General features: G+C 48.6%; 1 protein-coding gene across 1 annotated transcript in view; it reads right to left on the bottom strand.

Moving 5' to 3' along the window:
• Positions 1-19,684, bottom strand: part of LOC135040595 (transcription factor E2F4-like) — a 101,825-nt gene that overhangs the window by 25,044 nt on the left and 57,097 nt on the right. The window contains 1 exon segment of the mRNA XM_063954837.1: positions 18,590-18,751. Coding sequence (XP_063810907.1) covers positions 18,590-18,751 — 162 coding nt within the window.

The following is a 19,684-nucleotide window of genomic DNA, read 5'->3' as shown; positions in this document are numbered from 1 at the left end:
CCTCGCACCACGCTACATATTTTCGCCAAATGCGGTGATAATGTTTCACGGTGACTTCCTTCCGTGCCTTAATCAAGGTAGGAATGACTTCTTCTGGAATGCCTTTCCCTTTTAGGATCTGGCGTTCAACCGCCATGCCGTCAAACGCAGCCGCGGTAAGTCTTGAAAAAGACAGGGACCCTGCTGTAGCAGGTCCCTTCTCAGAGGTAGAGGCCACGGTTCGTCCGTGAGCATCTCTTGAAGTTCCGGATACCAAGTCCTTCTCGGCCAATCCGGAACCACTAGTATTGTTCTTACTCTTCTTTGCCGTATGATCTTCAATACCTTTGGTATGAGCGGCAGAGGAGGAAACACATACACTGACTGGTACACCCAAGGAGTTACCAGTGCGTCCACAGCTATTGCCTGTGGATCTCTTGACCTGGCGCAATATTTGTCCAGTTTCTTGTTGAGGCGAGACGCCATCATGTCTACAATTGGTCTTTCCCAACGGTCTATTAACATGTTGAAGACTTCTGGATGTAGACCCCACTCTCCCGGATGAAGATCGTGTCTGCTGAGGAAGTCTGCTTCCCAGTTGTCCACGCCCGGGATGAACACTGCTGACAGTGCTATCACGTGATTCTCCGCCCAGCGAAGAATCTTGGCAGCTTCTGCCATTGCACTCCTGCTTCTTGTGCCGCCCTGCCTGTTTACATGGGCGACCGCCGTGATGTTGTCCGACTGAATCAACACCGGCTTTCCTTGCAGGAGAAGTTCCGCCTGGCTTAGAGCATTGTAGATTGCTCTTAGTTCCAGAATGTTTATGTGAAGAGACTTTTCCAGACTCGTCCATACTCCCTGGAAGTTTCTTCCTTGTGTGACTGCTCCCCAGCCTCTCAGGCTGGCGTCCGTGGTCACCAGGATCCAATCCTGAATGCCGAATCTGCGGCCTTCTAATAGGTGAGCCTTCTGCAACCACCACAGAAGTGACACCCTTGTCTTTGGTGACAGGGTTATTCGCAGGTGCATCTGCAGATGCGACCCTGACCATTTGTCCAACAGATCCCTTTGGAATATTCTTGCATGGAATCTGCCGAATGGAATTGCTTCGTAAGAAGCCACCATTTTTCCCAGGACTCTTGTGCATTGATGTACTGACACTTTTCCTGGTTTTAGGAGGTTCCTGACCAGATCGGATAACTCCTTGGCTTTTTCCTCTGGAAGGAAAACCTTTTTCTGAACCGTGTCCAGAATCATTCCTAGGAACAGCAGACGAGTTGTCGGGATTAAATGGGATTTTGGAATATTCAGAATCCACCCGTGTTGTCTTAGCACCTCTTGAGATAGTGCTAAAGCTGTCTCCAGCTGTTCTCTGGACCTTGCCCTTATTAGGAGATCGTCCAAGTATGGGATAACTAATACGCCTTTTCTTCGAAGAAGAATCATCATCTCGGCCATTACCTTGGTAAAGACCCGAGGCGCCGTGGACAATCCGAACGGCAGCGTCTGAAACTGATAGTGACAGTTTTGAACAATGAACCTGAGGTACCCCTGGTGTGCGGGGTAAATCGGAACGTGTAGATACGCATCCTTGATGTCCAAGGATACCATAAAGTCCCCTTCTTCCAGGTTCGCTATCACTGCTCTGAGTGACTCCATCTTGAACTTGAACTTTTTTATGTAGAGGTTCAAGGACTTCAGATTTAGAATAGGCCTTACCGAGCCATCCGGCTTCGGTACCACAAATAGAGTGGAATAATACCCCTTTCCTTGTTGTAATAGGGGTACTTTGACTATCACCTGCTGAGCGTACAGCTTGTGAATGGCTTCCAACACCCTCTCCCTTTCGGAAGAGACGGTTGGTAAGGCAGACTTCAGGAAACGATGAGGAGAATCCGTCTCTAATTCCAACCTGTACCCCTGAGATATTATCTGCAGGATCCAGGGGTCTACCTGCGAGTGAGCCCACTGCGCGCTGTAATTTTTGAGACGGCCCCCCACTGTCCCCGAGTCCGCTTGAGAGGCCCCAGCGTCATGCTGAGGTTTTTGCAGGAGCCGGGGAGGGCTTCTGTTCCTGGGAAGGAGCTGCCTGTTGGTGTCTCTTCCCTCTTCCTCTGCCTCGTGGCAGGTACGACAAGCCCTTTGCTCTCTTATTTTTGTAGGAGCGAAAAGGCTGCGGTTGAAAGGTCGGTGCCTTTCTCTGTTGGGGAGTGACTTGAGGTAAAAAAGTGGATTTCCCGGCAGTAGCCGTGGCCACCAAGTCTGATAGACCAACTCCAAATAACTCCTCCCCTTTATACGGCAAAACCTCCATGTGACGTTTTGAATCCGCATCGCCTGTCCACTGTCGTGTCCATAAGGCTCTTCTGGCTGAAATGGACATAGCACTCACCCGAGATGCCAGTGTGCAAATATCCCTCTGTGCATCACGCATATAGATAAATGCATCCTTTATTTGTTCTAACGACAGTAAAACATTGTCCCTATCTAGGGTATCAATATTTTCAATCAGGGATTCTGACCAAACTACTCCAGCACTGCACATCCAGGCAGTTGCTATAGCTGGTCGTAGTATAACACCTGCATGTGTGTATATATTCTTTTGAATAACTTCCATCTTTCTATCTGATGGATCCTTAAGTGCGGCCGTCTCAGGAGAGGGTAACGCCACTTGTTTGGATAAGCGTGTGAGCGCCTTGTCCACCTTAGGGGGTGTTTCCCAGCGCGCCCTAACCTCTGGCGGGAAAGGGTATAATGCCAATAACTTTTTTGAAATTATCAACTTTTTATCAGGAGCAACCCACGCTTCATCACACACGTCATTTAATTCTTCTGATTCAGGAAAAACTGTTTGTAGTTTTTTCACACCATACATAATACCCTGTTTTACGGTATCTGTAGTATCAGCTAAATGTAACGTCTCCTTCATTGCCAAAATCATATAACGTGTGGCCCTACTGGAAAATACGTTTGAATTTCTACCGTCGTCACTGGAATCAGTGCCCGTGTCTGGGTCTGTGTCGACCGACTGAGGCAAAGGGCGTTTTACAGCCCCTGACGGTGTTTGAGGCGCCTGGACAGGCATTAATTGATTGTCCGGCCGCCTCATGTCCTCAACTGACTGTTTAAGGGAAGATAAACCATCACGTAATTCCACAAATAAAGGCATCCATTCTGGTGTCGACCCCCTGGGGGGTGACATCTGCATATTTGGCAATTGCTCCGCCTCCACACCAATATCGTCCTCATACATGTCGACACCACGTACCGACACACACCGCAAACTCACAGGGAATGCTCTAATGAAGACAGGACCCACTAGCCCTTTTGGGGAGACAGAGGGAGAGTCTGCCAGCACACACCACAAAGCGCTATATATACAAGGGATATCCTTATATTAAGTGCTCCCTTATAGCTGCTTTAATATATATATATATATAGCCATTAATGTGCCCCCCCTCTCTGTTTTACCCTGTTTCTGTAGTGCAGTGCAGGGGAGAGACCTGGGAGCCGTTCTGACCAGCGGAGCTGTGACAGAAAATGGCGCCGTGTGCTGAGGAGATAGGCCCCGCCCCTTTTTCGGCGGGTTCTTCTCCCGCTATTTTTCCAGTCAGGCAGGGGTTAAATATCTCCATATAGCCCCTATGGGCTATATGTGAGGTATTTTTAGCCTTGTATAAGGTTTATATTTGCCTCTCAGAGCGCCCCCCCCCAGCGCTCTGCACCCTCAGTGACTGCCCAGTGAAGTGTGCTGAGAGGAAAATGGCGCACAGCTGCAGTGCTGTGCGCTACCTTATGAAGACTGAGGAGTCTTCAGCCGCCGGTTTCCGGACCTCTTCACGCTTCAGCATCTGCAAGGGGGTCGGCGGCGCGGCTCCGGGACCGGACTCCACGGCTGGGCCTGTGTTCGATCCCTCTGGAGCTAATGGTGTCCAGTAGCCAAGCAGCAAATCCACTCTGCATGCAGGTGAGTTTACTACTTTCCCCCTAAGTCCCACGTTGCAGTGATCCTGTTGCCAGCAGGACTCACTGTAAAGAAAAAAACCTAAACTAAACTTTCTCTAAGCAGCTCTTTAGGAGAGCCACCTAGATTGCACCCTTCTCGTTCGGGCACAAAATCTAACTGGAGTCTGGAGGAGGGTCATAGGGGGAGGAGCCAGTGCACACCACCTGACCTAGTAAAGCTTTACTTTTTTGTGCCCTGTCTCCTGCGGAGCCGCTATTCCCCATGGTCCTTTCAGGAACCCCAGCATCCACTTAGGACGATAGAGAAATAAGAATTTACTTACCGATAATTCTATTTCTCGTAGTCCGTAGTGGATGCTGGGGACTCCGTCAGGACCATGGGGAATAGCGGCTCCGCAGGAGACAGGGCACAAAAGTAAAAGCTTTAGGATCAGGTGGTGTGCACTGGCTCCTCCCCCTATGACCCTCCTCCAAGCCTCAGTTAGGATACTGTGCCCGGACGAGCGTACACAATAAGGAAGGATTTTGAATCCCGGGTAAGACTCATACCAGCCACACCAATCACACTGTACAACCTGTGATCTGAACCCAGTTAACAGTATGATAACAGCGGAGCCTCTGAAAAGATGGCTCACAACAATAATAACCCGATTTTTGTAACAATAACTATGTACAAGTATTGCAGACACTCCGCACTTGGGATGGGCGCCCAGCATCCACTACGGACTACGAGAAATAGAATTATCGGTAAGTAAATTCTTATTTTCTCTGACGTCCTAAGTGGATGCTGGGGACTCCGTCAGGACCATGGGGATTATACCAAAGCTCCCAAACGGGCGGGAGAGTGCGGATGACTCTGCAGCACCGAATGAGAGAACTCCAGGTCCTCCTCAGCCAGGGTGTGCCCCTGACCAAGTAGCAGCTCGGCAAAGTTGTAAAGCCGAGACCCCTCGGGCAGCCGCCCAAGATGAGCCCACCTTCCTTGTGGAATGGGCATTTACATATTTTGGCTGTGGCAGGCCTGCCACAGAATGTGCAAGCTGAATTGTACTACACATCCAACTAGCAATCGTCTGCTTAGAAGCAAGAGCACCCAGTTTTTTGGGTGCCTACAGGATAACAACAAGTCAGTTTTCCTGACTCCAGCCGTCCTGGAAACCTATATTTTCAGGGCCCTGACAACATCTAGCAACTTGGAGTCCTCCAAGTCCCTAGTAGCCGCAGGTACCACAATAAGCTGGTGCAGGTGAAACGCTGACACCACCTTAGGGAGAAACTGGGGACGAGTCCGCAGCTCTGCCCTGTCCGAAAGGACAATCAGATATGGGCTTTGTGAGACAAAGCCGCCAATTCTGACACTCGCCTGGCCGAGGCCAGGGCCAACAGCATGGTCACTTTCCATGTGAGATATTTCAAATCCACAGATTTGAGCGGTTTAAACCAATGTGATTTGAGGAATCCCAGAACTACGTTGAGATCCCACAGTGCCACTGGAGGCACAAAAGGGGGTTGTATATGCAGTACTCCCTTGACAAACTTCTGGACTTCAGGAACTGAAGCCAATTTTTTCTCGAAGAAAATTGACAGGGCCGAAATTTGAACCTTAATGGACCCCAATTTGAGGCCCATAGACACTCCTGTTTGCAGGAAATGCAGGAATCGACAGAGTTGAAATTTCTTCGTGGGGCCTTCCTGGCCTCACACCCCGCAACATATTTTCGCCACATGTGGTGATAATGTTGTGCGGTCACCTCCTTCCTGGCTTTGACCAGGGTAGGAATGTTGGAACAGACATGGTACTTGCTGAAGCAAGTCCCTTCTTAGCGGCAGAGGCCATGAGTCCTCTGTGAGCATTTCTTGAAGTTCCGGGTACCAAGTCCTTCTTGGCCAATCCGGAGCCACGAGTATAGTTCTTACTCCTCTACGTCTTATAATTCTCAGTACCTTGGGTATGAGAAGCAGAGGAGGGAACACATACACCGACTGGTACACCCACGGTGTTACCAGAACGTCCACAGCTATTGCCTGAGGGTCTCTTGACCTGGCGCAATACCTGTCCAGTTTTTTGTTCAGGCGGGACGCCATCATGTCCACCTTTGGTCTTTCCCAACGGTTCACAATCATGTGGAAGACTTCCCGATGAAGTCCCCACTCTCCCGGGTGGAGGTCGTGCCTGCTGAGGAAGTCTGCTTCCCAGTTGTCCACTCCCGGAATGAACACTGCTGACAGTGCTATCACATGATTTTCCGCCCAGCGAAGAATCCTTGCAGTTTCTGCCATTGCCCTCCTGCTTCTTGTGCCGCCCTGTCTGTTTACGTGGGCGACTGCCGTGATGTTGTCCCACTGGATCAATACCGGCTGACCTTGAAGCAGAGGTCTTGCTAAGCTTAGAGCATTGTAAATTGCCCTTAGCTCCAGTATATTTATGTGGAGAGAAGTCTCCAGACTATATCACACTCCCTGGAAATTTTTTCCCTGTGTGACTGCTCCCCAGCCTCTCAGGCTGGCATCCGTGGTCACCAGGACCCAGTCCTGAATGCCGAATCTGCGGCCCTTTAATAGATGAGCACTCTGCAGCCACCGCAGAAGAAACACCCTTGTCCTTTGAGACAGGGTTATCCGCTGATGCATCTGAAGATGCGATCCGGACCATTTTTCCAGCAGATCCCACTGAAAAGTTCTTGCGTGAAATCTGCCGAATGGAATCGCTTCGTAAGAAGCCACCATTTTTCCCAGGACCCTTGTGCACTGATGCACTGACACTTTTCCTGGTTTTAGGAGGTTCCTGACTAGCTCGGATAACTCCCTGGCTTTCTTCTCCGGGAGAAACACCCTTTTCTGGACTGTGTCCAGAATCATCCCTAGGAACAGCCGATGTGTCGTCGGAAACAACTGCGGTTTTGGAATATTTAGAATCCACCCGTGCTGTCGTAGAACTACTTGAGATAGTGCTACTCCGACCTCCAACTGTTCTCTGGACCTTGCTCTTATCAGGAGGTCGTCCCTTTTCTTTGAAGAAGAATCATCATTTCGGCCATTACCTTGGTAAAGACCCGGGGTGCCGTGGACAATCCAAACGGCAGCGTCTGAAACTGATAGTGACAGTTCTGTACCACGAACCTGAGGTACTCTTGGTGAGAAGGGCAAATTGGGACATGGAGGTAAGTATCCCTGATGTCCCGGGACACCCTATAGTCCCCTTCTTCCTGGTTCGCTATCACTGCTCTGAGTGACTCCATCTTGATTTGAACCTTTGTAAGTGTTCAAATATTTCAGATTTAGAATAGGTCTCACCGAGCCTTCTGGCTTCAGTACCACAACATAGTGTGGAATAATACCCCTTTCCTTGTTGTAGGAGGGGTACTTTGATTATCACCTGCTGGGAATACAGCTTGTGAATTGTTTCCAATACTGCCTCCCTGTCGGAGGGAGACGTTGGTAAAGCAGACTTCAGGAACCTGCGAGGGGGAAACGTCTCGACTTTCCAATCTGTACCCCTGGGATCCTACTTGTAGGATCCAGGGGTCCTGTACGGCCCCAGCGTCATGCTGAGAAACTTGGCAAAAGCGGTGGAGGCTTCTGTTCCTGGGAATGGGCTGCCTGTTGCAGTCTTCTTCCCTTTCCTCTATCCCTGGGCAGATATGACTCTTATGGGGACGAAAGGACTGAGGCTGAAAAGACGGTGTCTTTTTCTGCAGAGATGTGACTTAGGGTAAAAACGGTGGATTTTCCAGCAGTTGCCGTGGCCACCAGGTCCGATGGACCTACCCCAAATAACTCCTCCCCTTTATACGGCAATACTTCCATGTGCCGTTTGGAATCCGCATCACCTGACCACTGTCTTGTCCATAAACATCTTCTGGCAGATATGGACATCGCACTTACTCTTGATGCCAGAGTGCAAATATCCCTCTGTGCATCTCGTATATATAGAAATGCATCCTTTAAATGCTCTATAGTCAATAAAATACTGTCCCTGTCAAGGGTATCAATATTTTTAGTCAGGGAATCCGACCAAGCCACCCCAGCTCTGCACATCCAGGCTGAGGCGATCGCTGGTCGCAGTATAACACCAGTATGTGTGTATATACTTCTTAGGATATTTTCCAGCCTCCTATCAGTTGGCTCCTTGAGGACGGCCCTATCCGGAGACGGTACCGCCACTTGTTTTGATAAGCGTGTGAGCGCCTTATCCACCCTAAGGGGTGTTTCCCAACGCGCCCTAACTTCTGGCGGGAAAGGGTATACCGCCAATAATTTTCTATCGGGGGAAACCCACGCATCATCACACACTTCATTTAATTTATCTGATTCAGGAAAAACTACAGGTAGTTTTTTCACACCCCACATAATACCCTTTTCTCTATCGTCCTAGTGGATGCTGGGGTTCCTGAAAGGACCATGGGGAATAGCGGCTCCGCAGGAGACAGGGCACAAAAAGTAAAGCTTTAGGATCAGGTGGTGTGCACTGGCTCCTCCCCCTATGACCCTCCTCCAAGCCAGTTAGATTTTGTGCCCGGCCGAGAAGGGTGCAATCTAGGTGGCTCTCCTAAAGAGCTGCTTAGGAAAGTTTAGCTTAGGTTTTTTATTTTACAGTGAGTCCTGCTGGCAACAGGATCACTGCAACGAGGGACTTAGGGGAGAAGAAGTGAACTCACCTGCGTGCAGGATGGATTGGCTTCTTGGCTACTGGACATCAGCTCCAGAGGGACGATCACAGGTACAGCCTGGATGGTCACCGGAGCCTTGCCGCCGGCCCCCTTGCAGATGCTGAAGTAAGAAGAGGTCCAGAATCGGCGGCAGAAGACTCCTCAGTCTTCTAAAGGTAGCGCACAGCACTGCAGCTGTGCGCCATTTTCCTCTCAGCACACTTCACACGGCAGTCACTGAGGGTGCAGGGCGCTGGGAGGGGGGCGCCCTGGGAGGCAAATGAATACCTATTTTGGCTAAAAATACCTCACATATAGCCTCCGGAGGCTATATGGAGATATTTAACCCCTGCCAGAATCCGTTAAGAGCGGGAGACGAGGCCGCCGAAAAAGGGGCGGGGCCTATCTCCTCAGCACACAGCGCCATTTTCCCTCACAGAAAGGCTGGAGGGAAGGCTCCCAGGCTCTCCCCTGCACTGCACTACAGAAACAGGGTTAAAACAGAGAGGGGGGGCACTAATTTGGCGATATGCTTATATATATATTAAGATGCTATAAGGGAAAACACTTATATAAGGTTGTCCCTATATAATTATAGCGTTTTTGGTGTGTGCTGGCAAACTCTCCCTCTGTCTCTCCAAAGGGCTAGTGGGTCCTGTCCTCTATCAGAGCATTCCCTGTGTGTGTGCTGTGTGTCGGTACGTGTGTGTCGACAGGTAGGACGACGATGTTGGTGAGGAGGCGGAGCAATTGCCTGTAATGGTGATGTCACTCTCTAGGGAGTCGACACCGGAATGGATGGCTTATTTAGGAAATTACGTGATAATGTCAACACGCTGCAAGGTCGGTTGACGACATGAGACGGCCGACAAACAATTAGTACGGTCCAGACGTCTCAAAAACACCGTCAAGGGTTTTAAAACGCCCGTTTACTTTAGTCGGTCGACACAGACACAGACAGGGACACTAAGAATCCAGTGTCGACGGTGAATAAACAAACGTATTCCTTATTAGGGCCACACGTTAAAGGCAATGAAGGAGGTGTTACGTATTTCTGATACTACAAGTACCACAAAAGAGGGTATTATGTGGGATGTGAAAAAACTACCATAGTTTTTCCTGAATCAGATAAATTAAATAAAGTGTGTGATGATGCGTGGGTTCCCCCCGATAGAAAATTATGGGCGGTATACCCTTTCCCGCCAGAAGTTAGGGCGCGTTGGGAAACACCCCTTAAGGTGGATAAGGCGCTCACACGCTTATCAAAACAAGTGGCGGTACCGTCTATAGATAGGGCCGTCCTCAAGGACCAGCTGACAAGGCTGGAAAATATAATAAAAGTATATACACACATACTGGTGTTATACTGCGGCCAGCGATCGCCTCAGCCTGGATGTGCAGAGCTAGGGTGGCTTGGTCGGATTCCCTGACTAAAAATATTGATACCCTTGACAGGGACAGTATTTTATTGACTATAGAGCATTTCTATATATGCGAGATGCACAGAGGGATATTTGCACTCTGGCATCATGAATAAACGCGATGTCCATAACTGCCAGAAGATGTTATGGACACGACAGTGGTCAGGTGATGCAGATTCCAAACGGCACAGTATGGCCGTATAAAGGAAGAGGACTTGTTTGGGGTCGGTCCATCGGACCTGGTGGTCACGGCAACTGCTGGAAAATCCACCGTTTTTACCCTAAGTCACATCTCTGCAGAAAAAGACACCGTCTTTTCAGCCTCAGTCCTCTCGTCCCTATAAGATCATATCTGCCCAGGGATAGAGGAAAGGGAAGAAGACTGCAACAGGCAGCCTATTCCCAGGAACAGAAGCGTTCCACCGCGTCTGACAAGTTCTCAGCATGGCGCTGAGACCGTACAGGACCCCTGGATCCTACAAGTAGTATCCCGGGGGTACAGATGGGAATGTCGAGACGTTTCCCCTTCGCAGGCTCCTGAAGTCTGCTTTACCAAGTCTCCCTCCGACAAGGAGGTAGTATGGGAAAAAATTCACAAGCTGTGTTCCCAGCAGGTGACAATTAAATTACCCCTCCTACTACAGAAAAGGGGTATTATTCCACACTATATTGTGGTACTGAAGCCAGAAGGCTAGGTGAGACTTATTCTAAAAATTTTTTTTTGAACACTTACAAAGGTTCAAATTAAGATGAAGTCACTCAGAGCAGGGATAACGAACCAGGAAGAAGGGGACTATATAGTGTCCCGGGACATCAGGGATGCTTACCTCTATGTCCCAAATTTGCCCTTCTCACTAAGGGTACCTCAGGTTCGTGGTGCAGAACTGTCACTATCAGTTTCAGACGCTGCCGTTTGGATTGTCCACGGCACCCCGGGGTCTTTACCAAGGTAATGGCCGAATTGATGATTCTTCTTCGAAGAAAAGGCGTCTTAATTATCCCTTACTTGGACGATCTCCTGATAGGGGCATAGTCCAGGGAACAGTTGGAGGTCGGAGTAGCACTATCTCGGATACTGCTACAATCAGCACGGGTGGATTCTAAATATTCCAAAATCGCAGCTGATCCCGACGACACGTCTGCTGTGCCTAGGGATGATTCTGGACACAGTCCAGAAAAAGGTGTTTCTCCCGGAAGAGAAAGCCAGGGAGTTATCCGAGCAAGTCAGGAACCTCCTAAAAACAGTGCATCATTGCACAAGGGTCCTGGTAAAAATGGTGGCTTCCTACGAAGCAATTCCATTCGGCAGATTTCACGTAAGAACTTTTCAGTGGGATCTGCTGGACAAATGGTCCGGATCGCATCTTCAGATGCATCAGCGGATAACCCAATATCCAAGGACAAGGGTGTCTCTCCTGTGGTGGTTATAGAGTGCTCATCTTCTAGAGGGCCGCAGATTCGGCATTCAGGATTGGATGCTGGTAACCACGGAGCCCAGCCTGAGAGGCTGGGGAGCAGTCACACAAGGGAAAAATTTCCAGGGAGTGTGATCAAGTATGGAGACTTTTCTCCACATAAATATACTGGAGCTAAGGGTAAATTTATAATGCTCTAAGCTTAGCAAGACCTCTGCTTCAAGGTCAGCCGGTATTGATCCAGTGGGAAAAACATCACGGCAGTCGCCCACGTAAACAGACAGGGCGACACAAGAAGCAGGAGGGCAATGGCAGAAACTGCAAGGACTTTTCGCTGGGCGGAAAATCATGTGATAACACTGTCAGCAGTTTTTCATCCCGGGAATGGAAACTGGGAAGCAGACTTCCTCAGCACGAATTGCGCCAGGTCAAGGGACCCTCAGGCAATAGATGTGGACGTTCTGGTAACACCGTGGGTGTACCAGTAGGTGTATGTGTTCCCTCCTCTGCTTCTCATACCTAAGGTGCTGAGAATTATAAGACGTAGAGGAGTAAGAACTATACTCATGGCTCCGGATTGGCCAAGAAGGACTTGGTACCCGGAACTTCAAGAGATGCTTACAGAGGTCTTATGGCCTCTGCCGCTAAGAAGGGACTTGCTTCAGCAAGTACCATGTCTGTTCCAAGACTTACCGCAGCTGCGTTTGTCGGCATGGCGATGGAAAGCCGGATCCTAAGGGAAAAAAGGCATTCCGGAAGAGGTCATTCCTACCCTGGTCAAAGCCAGAAAGGAGGTGACCGCACAACATTATCACCACGTGTGGCGAAAATATGTTGCGTGGTGTGAGGCCAGGAAGGCCCCACAAAGAAATTTCAACTCGGTCGTTTCCTGCATTTCCTGCAAACAGGAGTGTCTATGGGCCTCAAATTGGGGTCCATTAAGGTTCAAATTCGGCCCTGTAAATTTTCTTCCAGAAAGAATTGGCTTCAGTTCCTGAAGTCCAGAAGTTTGTCAAGGGAGTATTGCATATACAAACCCCTTTTTTGTGCCTCCAGTGGCACTGTGGGATCTCAACGTAGTTCTGGGATTTCTCAAATCACATTGGTTTAAAACCAGTCAAATATGTGGATTTGCAGCATCTCACATAAAAAGTGACCATGCTCTTGGCCCTGGCCTGGACCAGGCGAGTGTCAAATTGGTGGTTTTTTCTCAAAAAAGCCCATATCTGTTTGTCCATTCGGACAGGGCAGAGCTGCGGACTCGTCCCCAGTTCTCTCCCTAAGGTGGTGTCAGTGTTTCACCTGAACCAGCTTATTGTGGTGCCTTGCACCTACTAGGGACTTGGAGGACTCCAAGTTGCTAGAAGTTGTCAGGGCCCTGAAAATATGTTCCAGGACAGCTGGAGTCAGAAAATCTGACTCGCTGTTTATACTGTATGCACCCAACAAGTTGGGTGCGCCTGCTTCTAAGCAGTCGATTGCTCGTTGGATTTGTAACACAATTCAACTTGCACATTCTGAGGCAGGCCTGCCACAGTCTAAATCGGTTAAGGCCCATTCCACAAGGAAGGTGGGCTCATCTTGGGCGGCTGCCCGAGAGGTCTCGGCATTACAACTCTGCCGAGCAGCTACGTGGTCAGGGGAGAACACGTTTGTAAAATTCTACAAATTTGATGTCCTGGCAAAAGAGGACCTGGAGTTCTCTCATTCGGTGCTGCAGAGTCATCCGCACTCTCCCGCCCGTTTGGGAGCTTTGGTATAATCCCCATGGTCCTTTCAGGAACCCCAGCATCCACTAGGACGATAGAGAAAATAAGAATTTACTTACCGATAATTCTATTTCTCGGAGTCCGTAGTGGATGCTGGGCGCCCATCCCAAGTGCGGATTATCTGCAATACTTGTACATAGTTACAAAAAATCGGGTTATTATTGTTGTGAGCCATCTTTTCAGAGGCTCCGCTGTTATCATACTGTTAACTGGGTTTAGATCACAAGTTGTACGGTGTGATTGGTGTGGCTGGTATGAGTCTTACCCGGGATTCAAAATTCCTCCCTTATTGTGTACGCTCGTCCGGGCACAGTACCTAACTGGCTTGGAGGAGGGTCATAGGGGGAGGAGCCAGTGCACACCACCTGATCCTAAAGCTTTACTTTTTGTGCCCTGTCTCCTGCGGAGCCGCTATTCCCCATGGTCCTTTCAGGAACCCCAGCATCCACTACGGACTCCGAGAAATAGAATTATCGGTAAGTAAATTCTTATTTTTTGTGGTACTTGTAGTATCAGAAATATGTAACACCTCCTTCATTGCCCTTAACAAGTAACGTGTGGCCCTAAAGGAAAATACGTTTGTTTCTTCACCGTCGACACTGAAATCAGTGTCCGTGTCTGTGTCGACCGACTGAGGTAAATGGGCGTTTTAAAGCCCCTGACGGTGTTTGAGACGCCTGGACAGGTACTATTTTTTTTTTTTGCCGGCCGTCTCTGTTGACATTATCACGTAATTCCTTGAATAAGCCATCCATTCCGGTGTCGACTCCCTAGAGAGTGACATCACCATTACAGGCAATTGCTCCGCCTCCTCACCAACATCGTCCTCATACATGTCGACACACACGTACCGACACACAGCACACACACAGGGAATGCTCTGATAGAGGACAGGACCCCACTAGCCCTTTGGGGAGACAGAGGGAGAGTTTGCCAGCACACACCAAAAACGCTATAATTATACAGGGACAACCTTTATATAAGTGTTTTTCCCTTATAGCATCTTAATATATATAATCATATCGCCAAATAAGTGCCCCCCTCTCTCTGTTTTAACCCTGTTTCTGTAGTGCAGTGCAGGGGAGAGCCTGGGAGCCTTCCCACCAGCATTTCTGTGAGGGAAAATGGCGCTGTGTGCTGAGGAGAATAGGCCCCGCCCCCTTTTCGGCGGGCTTCTTCTCCCGTTTTTCTGAGACCTGGCAGGGGTTAAATACATCCATATAGCCCCCAGGGGCTATATGTGATGTATTTTTAGCCAGAATAAGGTACTATCATTGCTGCCCAGGGCGCCCCCCCCCAGCGCCCTGCACCCTCAGTGACCGCTGGTATGAAGTGTGCTGACAACAATGGCGCACAGCTGCAGTGCTGTGCGCTACCTTATGAAGACTGAAAAGTTTTCTGCCGCCGGTTTCTGGACCTCTTCATTTTTCGGCATCTGCAAGGGGGTCGGCGGCGCGGCTCCGGGACGAACCCCAGGGTGAGACCTGTGTTCCGACTCCCTCTGGAGCTAATGGTGTCCAGTAGCCTAAGAAGCCAATCCATCCTGCACGCAGGTGAGTTGAACTTCTCTCCCCTAAGTCCCTCGTTGCAGTGAGCCTGTTGCCAGCAGGACTCACTGAAAATAAAAAACCTAATAAAACTTTTACTCTAAGCAGCTCTTTGGGAGAGCCACCTAGATTGCACCCTTCTCGGCCGGGCACAAAAACCTAACTGAGGTTTGGAGGAGGGTCATAGGGGGAGGAGCCAGTGCACACCACCTGATCCTAAAGCTTTTACTTTTGTGCCCTGTCTCCTGCGGAGCCGCTATTCCCCATGGTCCTGACGGAGTCCCCAGCATCCACTTAGGACGTCAGAGAAATAATACTTACCACTGCCCCGCTCCTGCTTCCCGACCGCTTCTTCTGCTGCTGCTCCGTCCGTCCGGCCGCCCGCCCGCCCCTCTCTATGGGAGAGACTTCATGACGTCTCTCCCATAGCAGCGCCGCACAGACACTAGAGGTCAATATTGACCTCTAGTGTCTGTCCCTGGAGCCGGATGCAGCGGACGCCCACACAGCGTCTGCTGCAGCCGTAAGCTGCCTCAAGTATAAGCTGAGGGGGGATTTTTCAGCATAGAATGTGCTGTAAAAGTCGGCTTATACACGAGTATATACGGTCGTCTGTTTTCAAGTTGTCCACTCCTGGAATAAACAGTGGCGATAATATCACCTGGTGGTGGTCGGCTGAATGTAGGATCCAAGAAACGTCTCACCTGGCCATGCGACTTGGAGTCTTTGTTTGTTGATGTATACGACTGCCGCCGCGTTGTCTGACCGAACAGGAACAGTGTGAGACTAAGCGGTGATCCACCTGTGCAGAGCCTGGTAAATGGGCCTGAGTTCCAGGCATTGACAGTTACGTTTTCTGGTCTGACCACAGACCCTGAAGCTGACCATGTTGGACTATAGCTTCGCAACAGATGAGAATTGCGTCTGTCGTCACAATAATCCAATTCCAGACGCCAAAACTTTTTCCCCCGGGGAAAATTTGTATTTTGAGCCACCTGAGTAGCGATACTCTGGACCCTGGAGACAACCGCACTCTCTGATGAATTTGTAGATGAAAACCGACCACTGTGCGAGCAGCTTAAGCAGAAAAGGACAAGAGTGAAATATTCCGAACTGGAGCGCTTGGAAAAACGGCCTCACATTTACTTCCCATGGAATGCACACATGCAGCGAGACTGTCCGTGGTTAGAGCACTAACTGTACCAGACAACGAATAATGTGCTTTTACCAAACGTGCTAAACCATCGCACGGCCAGAAGGTATGCTGAAAGTATGTGGTCTTAGTACGGAACTATTATCACTTCCATGGATCGAAGATGAGCCACGATCACAGACATCACTTTGTGAATATCAGAGGCACTGATGCGAGACCAAGCGGCAGTGACTGCGTGATATTGATTTTGTTTTACCGCAAACCGAAAGTACGCCTGTGCGGTGGCCAATTTGGAATGTGTAAGTACGCATTCTTGAGATTCAGTGAAAGCCTGAATTCCTGTGGTTTGGACCCATAATCACTGACCACAGTAATTCCATTTTGAATCTGTAGTAAATGACATACTGTTTGAGACCAGTTAGGTTCAATATAGGTATGACTGAGCTGTCCGGCTTTGGAACTACAAAAAGATTGGTATAAAACCCGTGAACTTGTGTATTGCTGAGTCTACAAGAGACTGATAGCGAGGTACAACACAGGTCATGTGTCCAGAAAAAAAGCGCATCAGTGGAAAACTATTGAACTGTATTGCATAGTCTTTGAACCCGAAATTGCAGAGCCACTTATCTGTGTATGTTTGAAACAACGTCAAATGAAGCGTTTGAGAACATGCTCGCACAACCGAAGGGCAGAGACAGGCTAGAAGTGTCAGCTGGCTTTGTGCGTTAACGACGGCGAGTGATTTGTTGAAAAGTACGTCCTCTACAACACGTACTGTGTACGGGTGTTCTTTGAGTACAGACTCGAAAGGACTGAGGTGTTAAAAATTAGAACGCTCTACCAGCGTATTTCCTTTTAGGAACTTATGCAGACTTCTGGCCAGTAGCCTGCGAAATGTAATTTGTTTTAATAATATATCGCCAGCATAAGGCAACGCCACTATTTTTCGAATTAGAGCAATAGTACCAAGAACTTACTTGCCCAACAGCCATAGATACTGGAGCCAAAAACTCAGTTGATTCGCAAAATGCGATCGTTTAGAAGGAAAAGGGGTTTGAGGAAAGACTGCTGTGGGCTTAAGTTGAGCTGTGTTGCCTACGCAGCTACAGCCATGTTAACCCAAACCACAACTAAAGCAAGTCTACACAAGACTTCTGCTGCAATATAAATGGACATTAGCAGGGCCCTCAGCTGATGCTGCAATGGCTGCTAAAGCGTTGTTACAGCTAGGACTGGAACAGGTAACTAAACTAAAGAGTCCAGTGATGACGTAATGTCACAGTTAGTTTGGGAAAGGATAGTAAGACAGAAATCGCTTGTACAGAAAGCGTCTATCTGGATTTAATAAAACCTCATTTGTTTCCTGAGATATCAGGACTGGCATGGAAACGATAGTTTGTAACACAGAGTAAACCGGTTTACTGTGAGACAAGAGGACTATGGACTGTTATACACACTGCACAGTTCTAGTCTGAACGCTGTGGCTGCTCAGACGGTATTACGGAACACCAGACTTAGCCGGTTAACGTTCTTCCATGCAGCGGACAACTGACTGTAACCTAGCCATTACACCAGCCATCGACGCTGAAGGAGGATGAGGGAAGAGGTCCTTATTGGGACCCGTATGTACAAGACACACCTGCTGTTCCAGTATCATGTATATACACAGCCACAAATGAGTTATTTTAACAAAAATAAATACATAAATAAATGAAGTGTGCATGAGAGCACCCCTGGCACACACTATATGCTGGTCAGTATGTGATCTACTGAAGAAAATCCTACCAAAACCCCTGCCCCTCCAGTGGCCATGTGTTGTAGGGTCTTACCAAATTCCTGGAGGAACCATCAGTCAGACACTGCCGCACGCTGTCAGATATAGGTCACCATCAGGCAGACACTGCCACACGCTGTCAGATATAGGTCACCGTCAGACAGACACTGCCACATGCTCTCAGATATGAGTCACTGTCAGTCAGACGCTTCCACACGCTGTCAGATATAAAAGTCACCATCAGGCAGACACTGCCGCACGCTGTCAGATATAAAAGTCACAGTCATCAGGCAGACACTGCCGCACGCTGTCAGATATAAAAGTCACCATCAGGCAGACACTGCCACACGCTGTCAGATATAAAAGTCATCAGGCAGACACTGCCACACGCTGTCAGATATAAAAGTCACAGTCATCAGGCAGACACTGCCGCACGCCGTCAGATATAAAAGTCACCATCAGGCAGACACTGCTACACGCTGTCAGATATAAGTCACCGTCATCAGTCAGACACTGCCGCACGCTGTCAGATATAAGTCATCGTCATCAGTCAGACACTGCCGCACGCTGTCAGATTTAAGTCACCGTCATCAGGCAGACACTGCCGCACGCTGTCAGATATAAGTCACCGTCATCAGGCAGACACTGCCGCATGCTGTCAGACATATGTCCCTGTCAGGCAGACACTGCCACGCGCTGTCAGATATATGTCACCATCAGGCAGACACTGCCGCAAGCTGTCAGATAAGTCACCGTCAGACACTGCCGCACGCTGTCAGATATAGGTCACCCTCAGGCAGACACTGCCACACGCTGTCCCCATCTCACACCCCAATCTCCATCTCACACCACTACACCCCAATCCAAACACAGATACTGATTGGGGGAAGCCTCATAGAAGCTGGTTACTCACTGTCTGAGGGGTCAGATTTTATCGGCTGGAATGAGGTAGAAGCATTTGGCAGCTCCATACTGTTGTCCAAGGAAGCAGAAGACTGGAGGGGGCACGTGTCCACACTCGGGAGGCAGCTGGGACCAGTATTCTCCACGTCTGATGGGCGATCCTCATGGTACTCTGCGTGTTACATTAGCAGAGTTTGGGTAAATAGTAGTAAAATAGCCCAGCTAAAACGCAGAAATAAGGACGGACCCTTCTAGAGCTCAACACAAAGTCACAAAATGTCACTTTTATTAAGCAATTTACTATAATAACAGTTCCTCAGATTAAAACTATTCAAAATAATGAAAGTAAAGATTGAAAAGTTTAAATTAAAAGCTTGCGGTTCTCTCGTAGTATAGAAAATGAATACTACCTACCGGACTAAGGCGGAATCCCATCAGCCCCGATGCCGCTTCGGCTGATTAAAAACGTAGATATTGCGATGTATGACCGATGGTCATTATTGCGGTATCCAATTAGAGGCTGTTTTGATCGCCCCCCGGTGATCATAGTGGCAGTGGGAAAGTACCTCAGCTAATAGGATATCTCCCTAAGAAGGGTATTCAATTAGGTCCGTTTTTTTCGCTTAGGCAAAAAAAACAACAACCTGGACTTTTCACTATTTTTAGGGCGAATGTGAATTTGTCCTATTCAATAAGAGGGCCGTTTTTTTTGCCTAGGTGAAAAATTCAGCAGTAGCGAAAACCAGTGGATTGGCAAATCCACATGGTTTCTTTGACCCCCCCCCCCAAAAAAAGGTGAAAATGCAATGGTGAAAATTTCACTAAAAACCGGGTGAAAACAGGCCTCAACTGAATAGGCATGGGGGCGAATTCAATAGATCCGAGATTACCAGAGCTAATTTAATACCCCCTAAGTATTTATATTTCCTATCACTCAATTCTAGGTGTATAATACAAAGGTGAGAATATAGAATGTGATAGGCTATATATAGAGCAAGTCATTAATCAATGTCTCTATTTCATAACAAGTTGTGGAATAAAAATTGTTTTAACTTCATTTTAGTGTAATGCAGTTATCTCAAGTCTCTTATTAGGTTACTATTAT

The sequence above is a fragment of the Pseudophryne corroboree genome, unplaced genomic scaffold (genome assembly GCF_028390025.1).
Source record: "Pseudophryne corroboree isolate aPseCor3 unplaced genomic scaffold, aPseCor3.hap2 scaffold_749, whole genome shotgun sequence".
In the NCBI taxonomy this organism is placed as follows: domain Eukaryota; kingdom Metazoa; phylum Chordata; class Amphibia; order Anura; family Myobatrachidae; genus Pseudophryne; species Pseudophryne corroboree.
The sequence above is the reverse complement of the archived record's forward strand: the minus strand, read 5'-3'. Positions and strand labels throughout refer to the sequence as shown.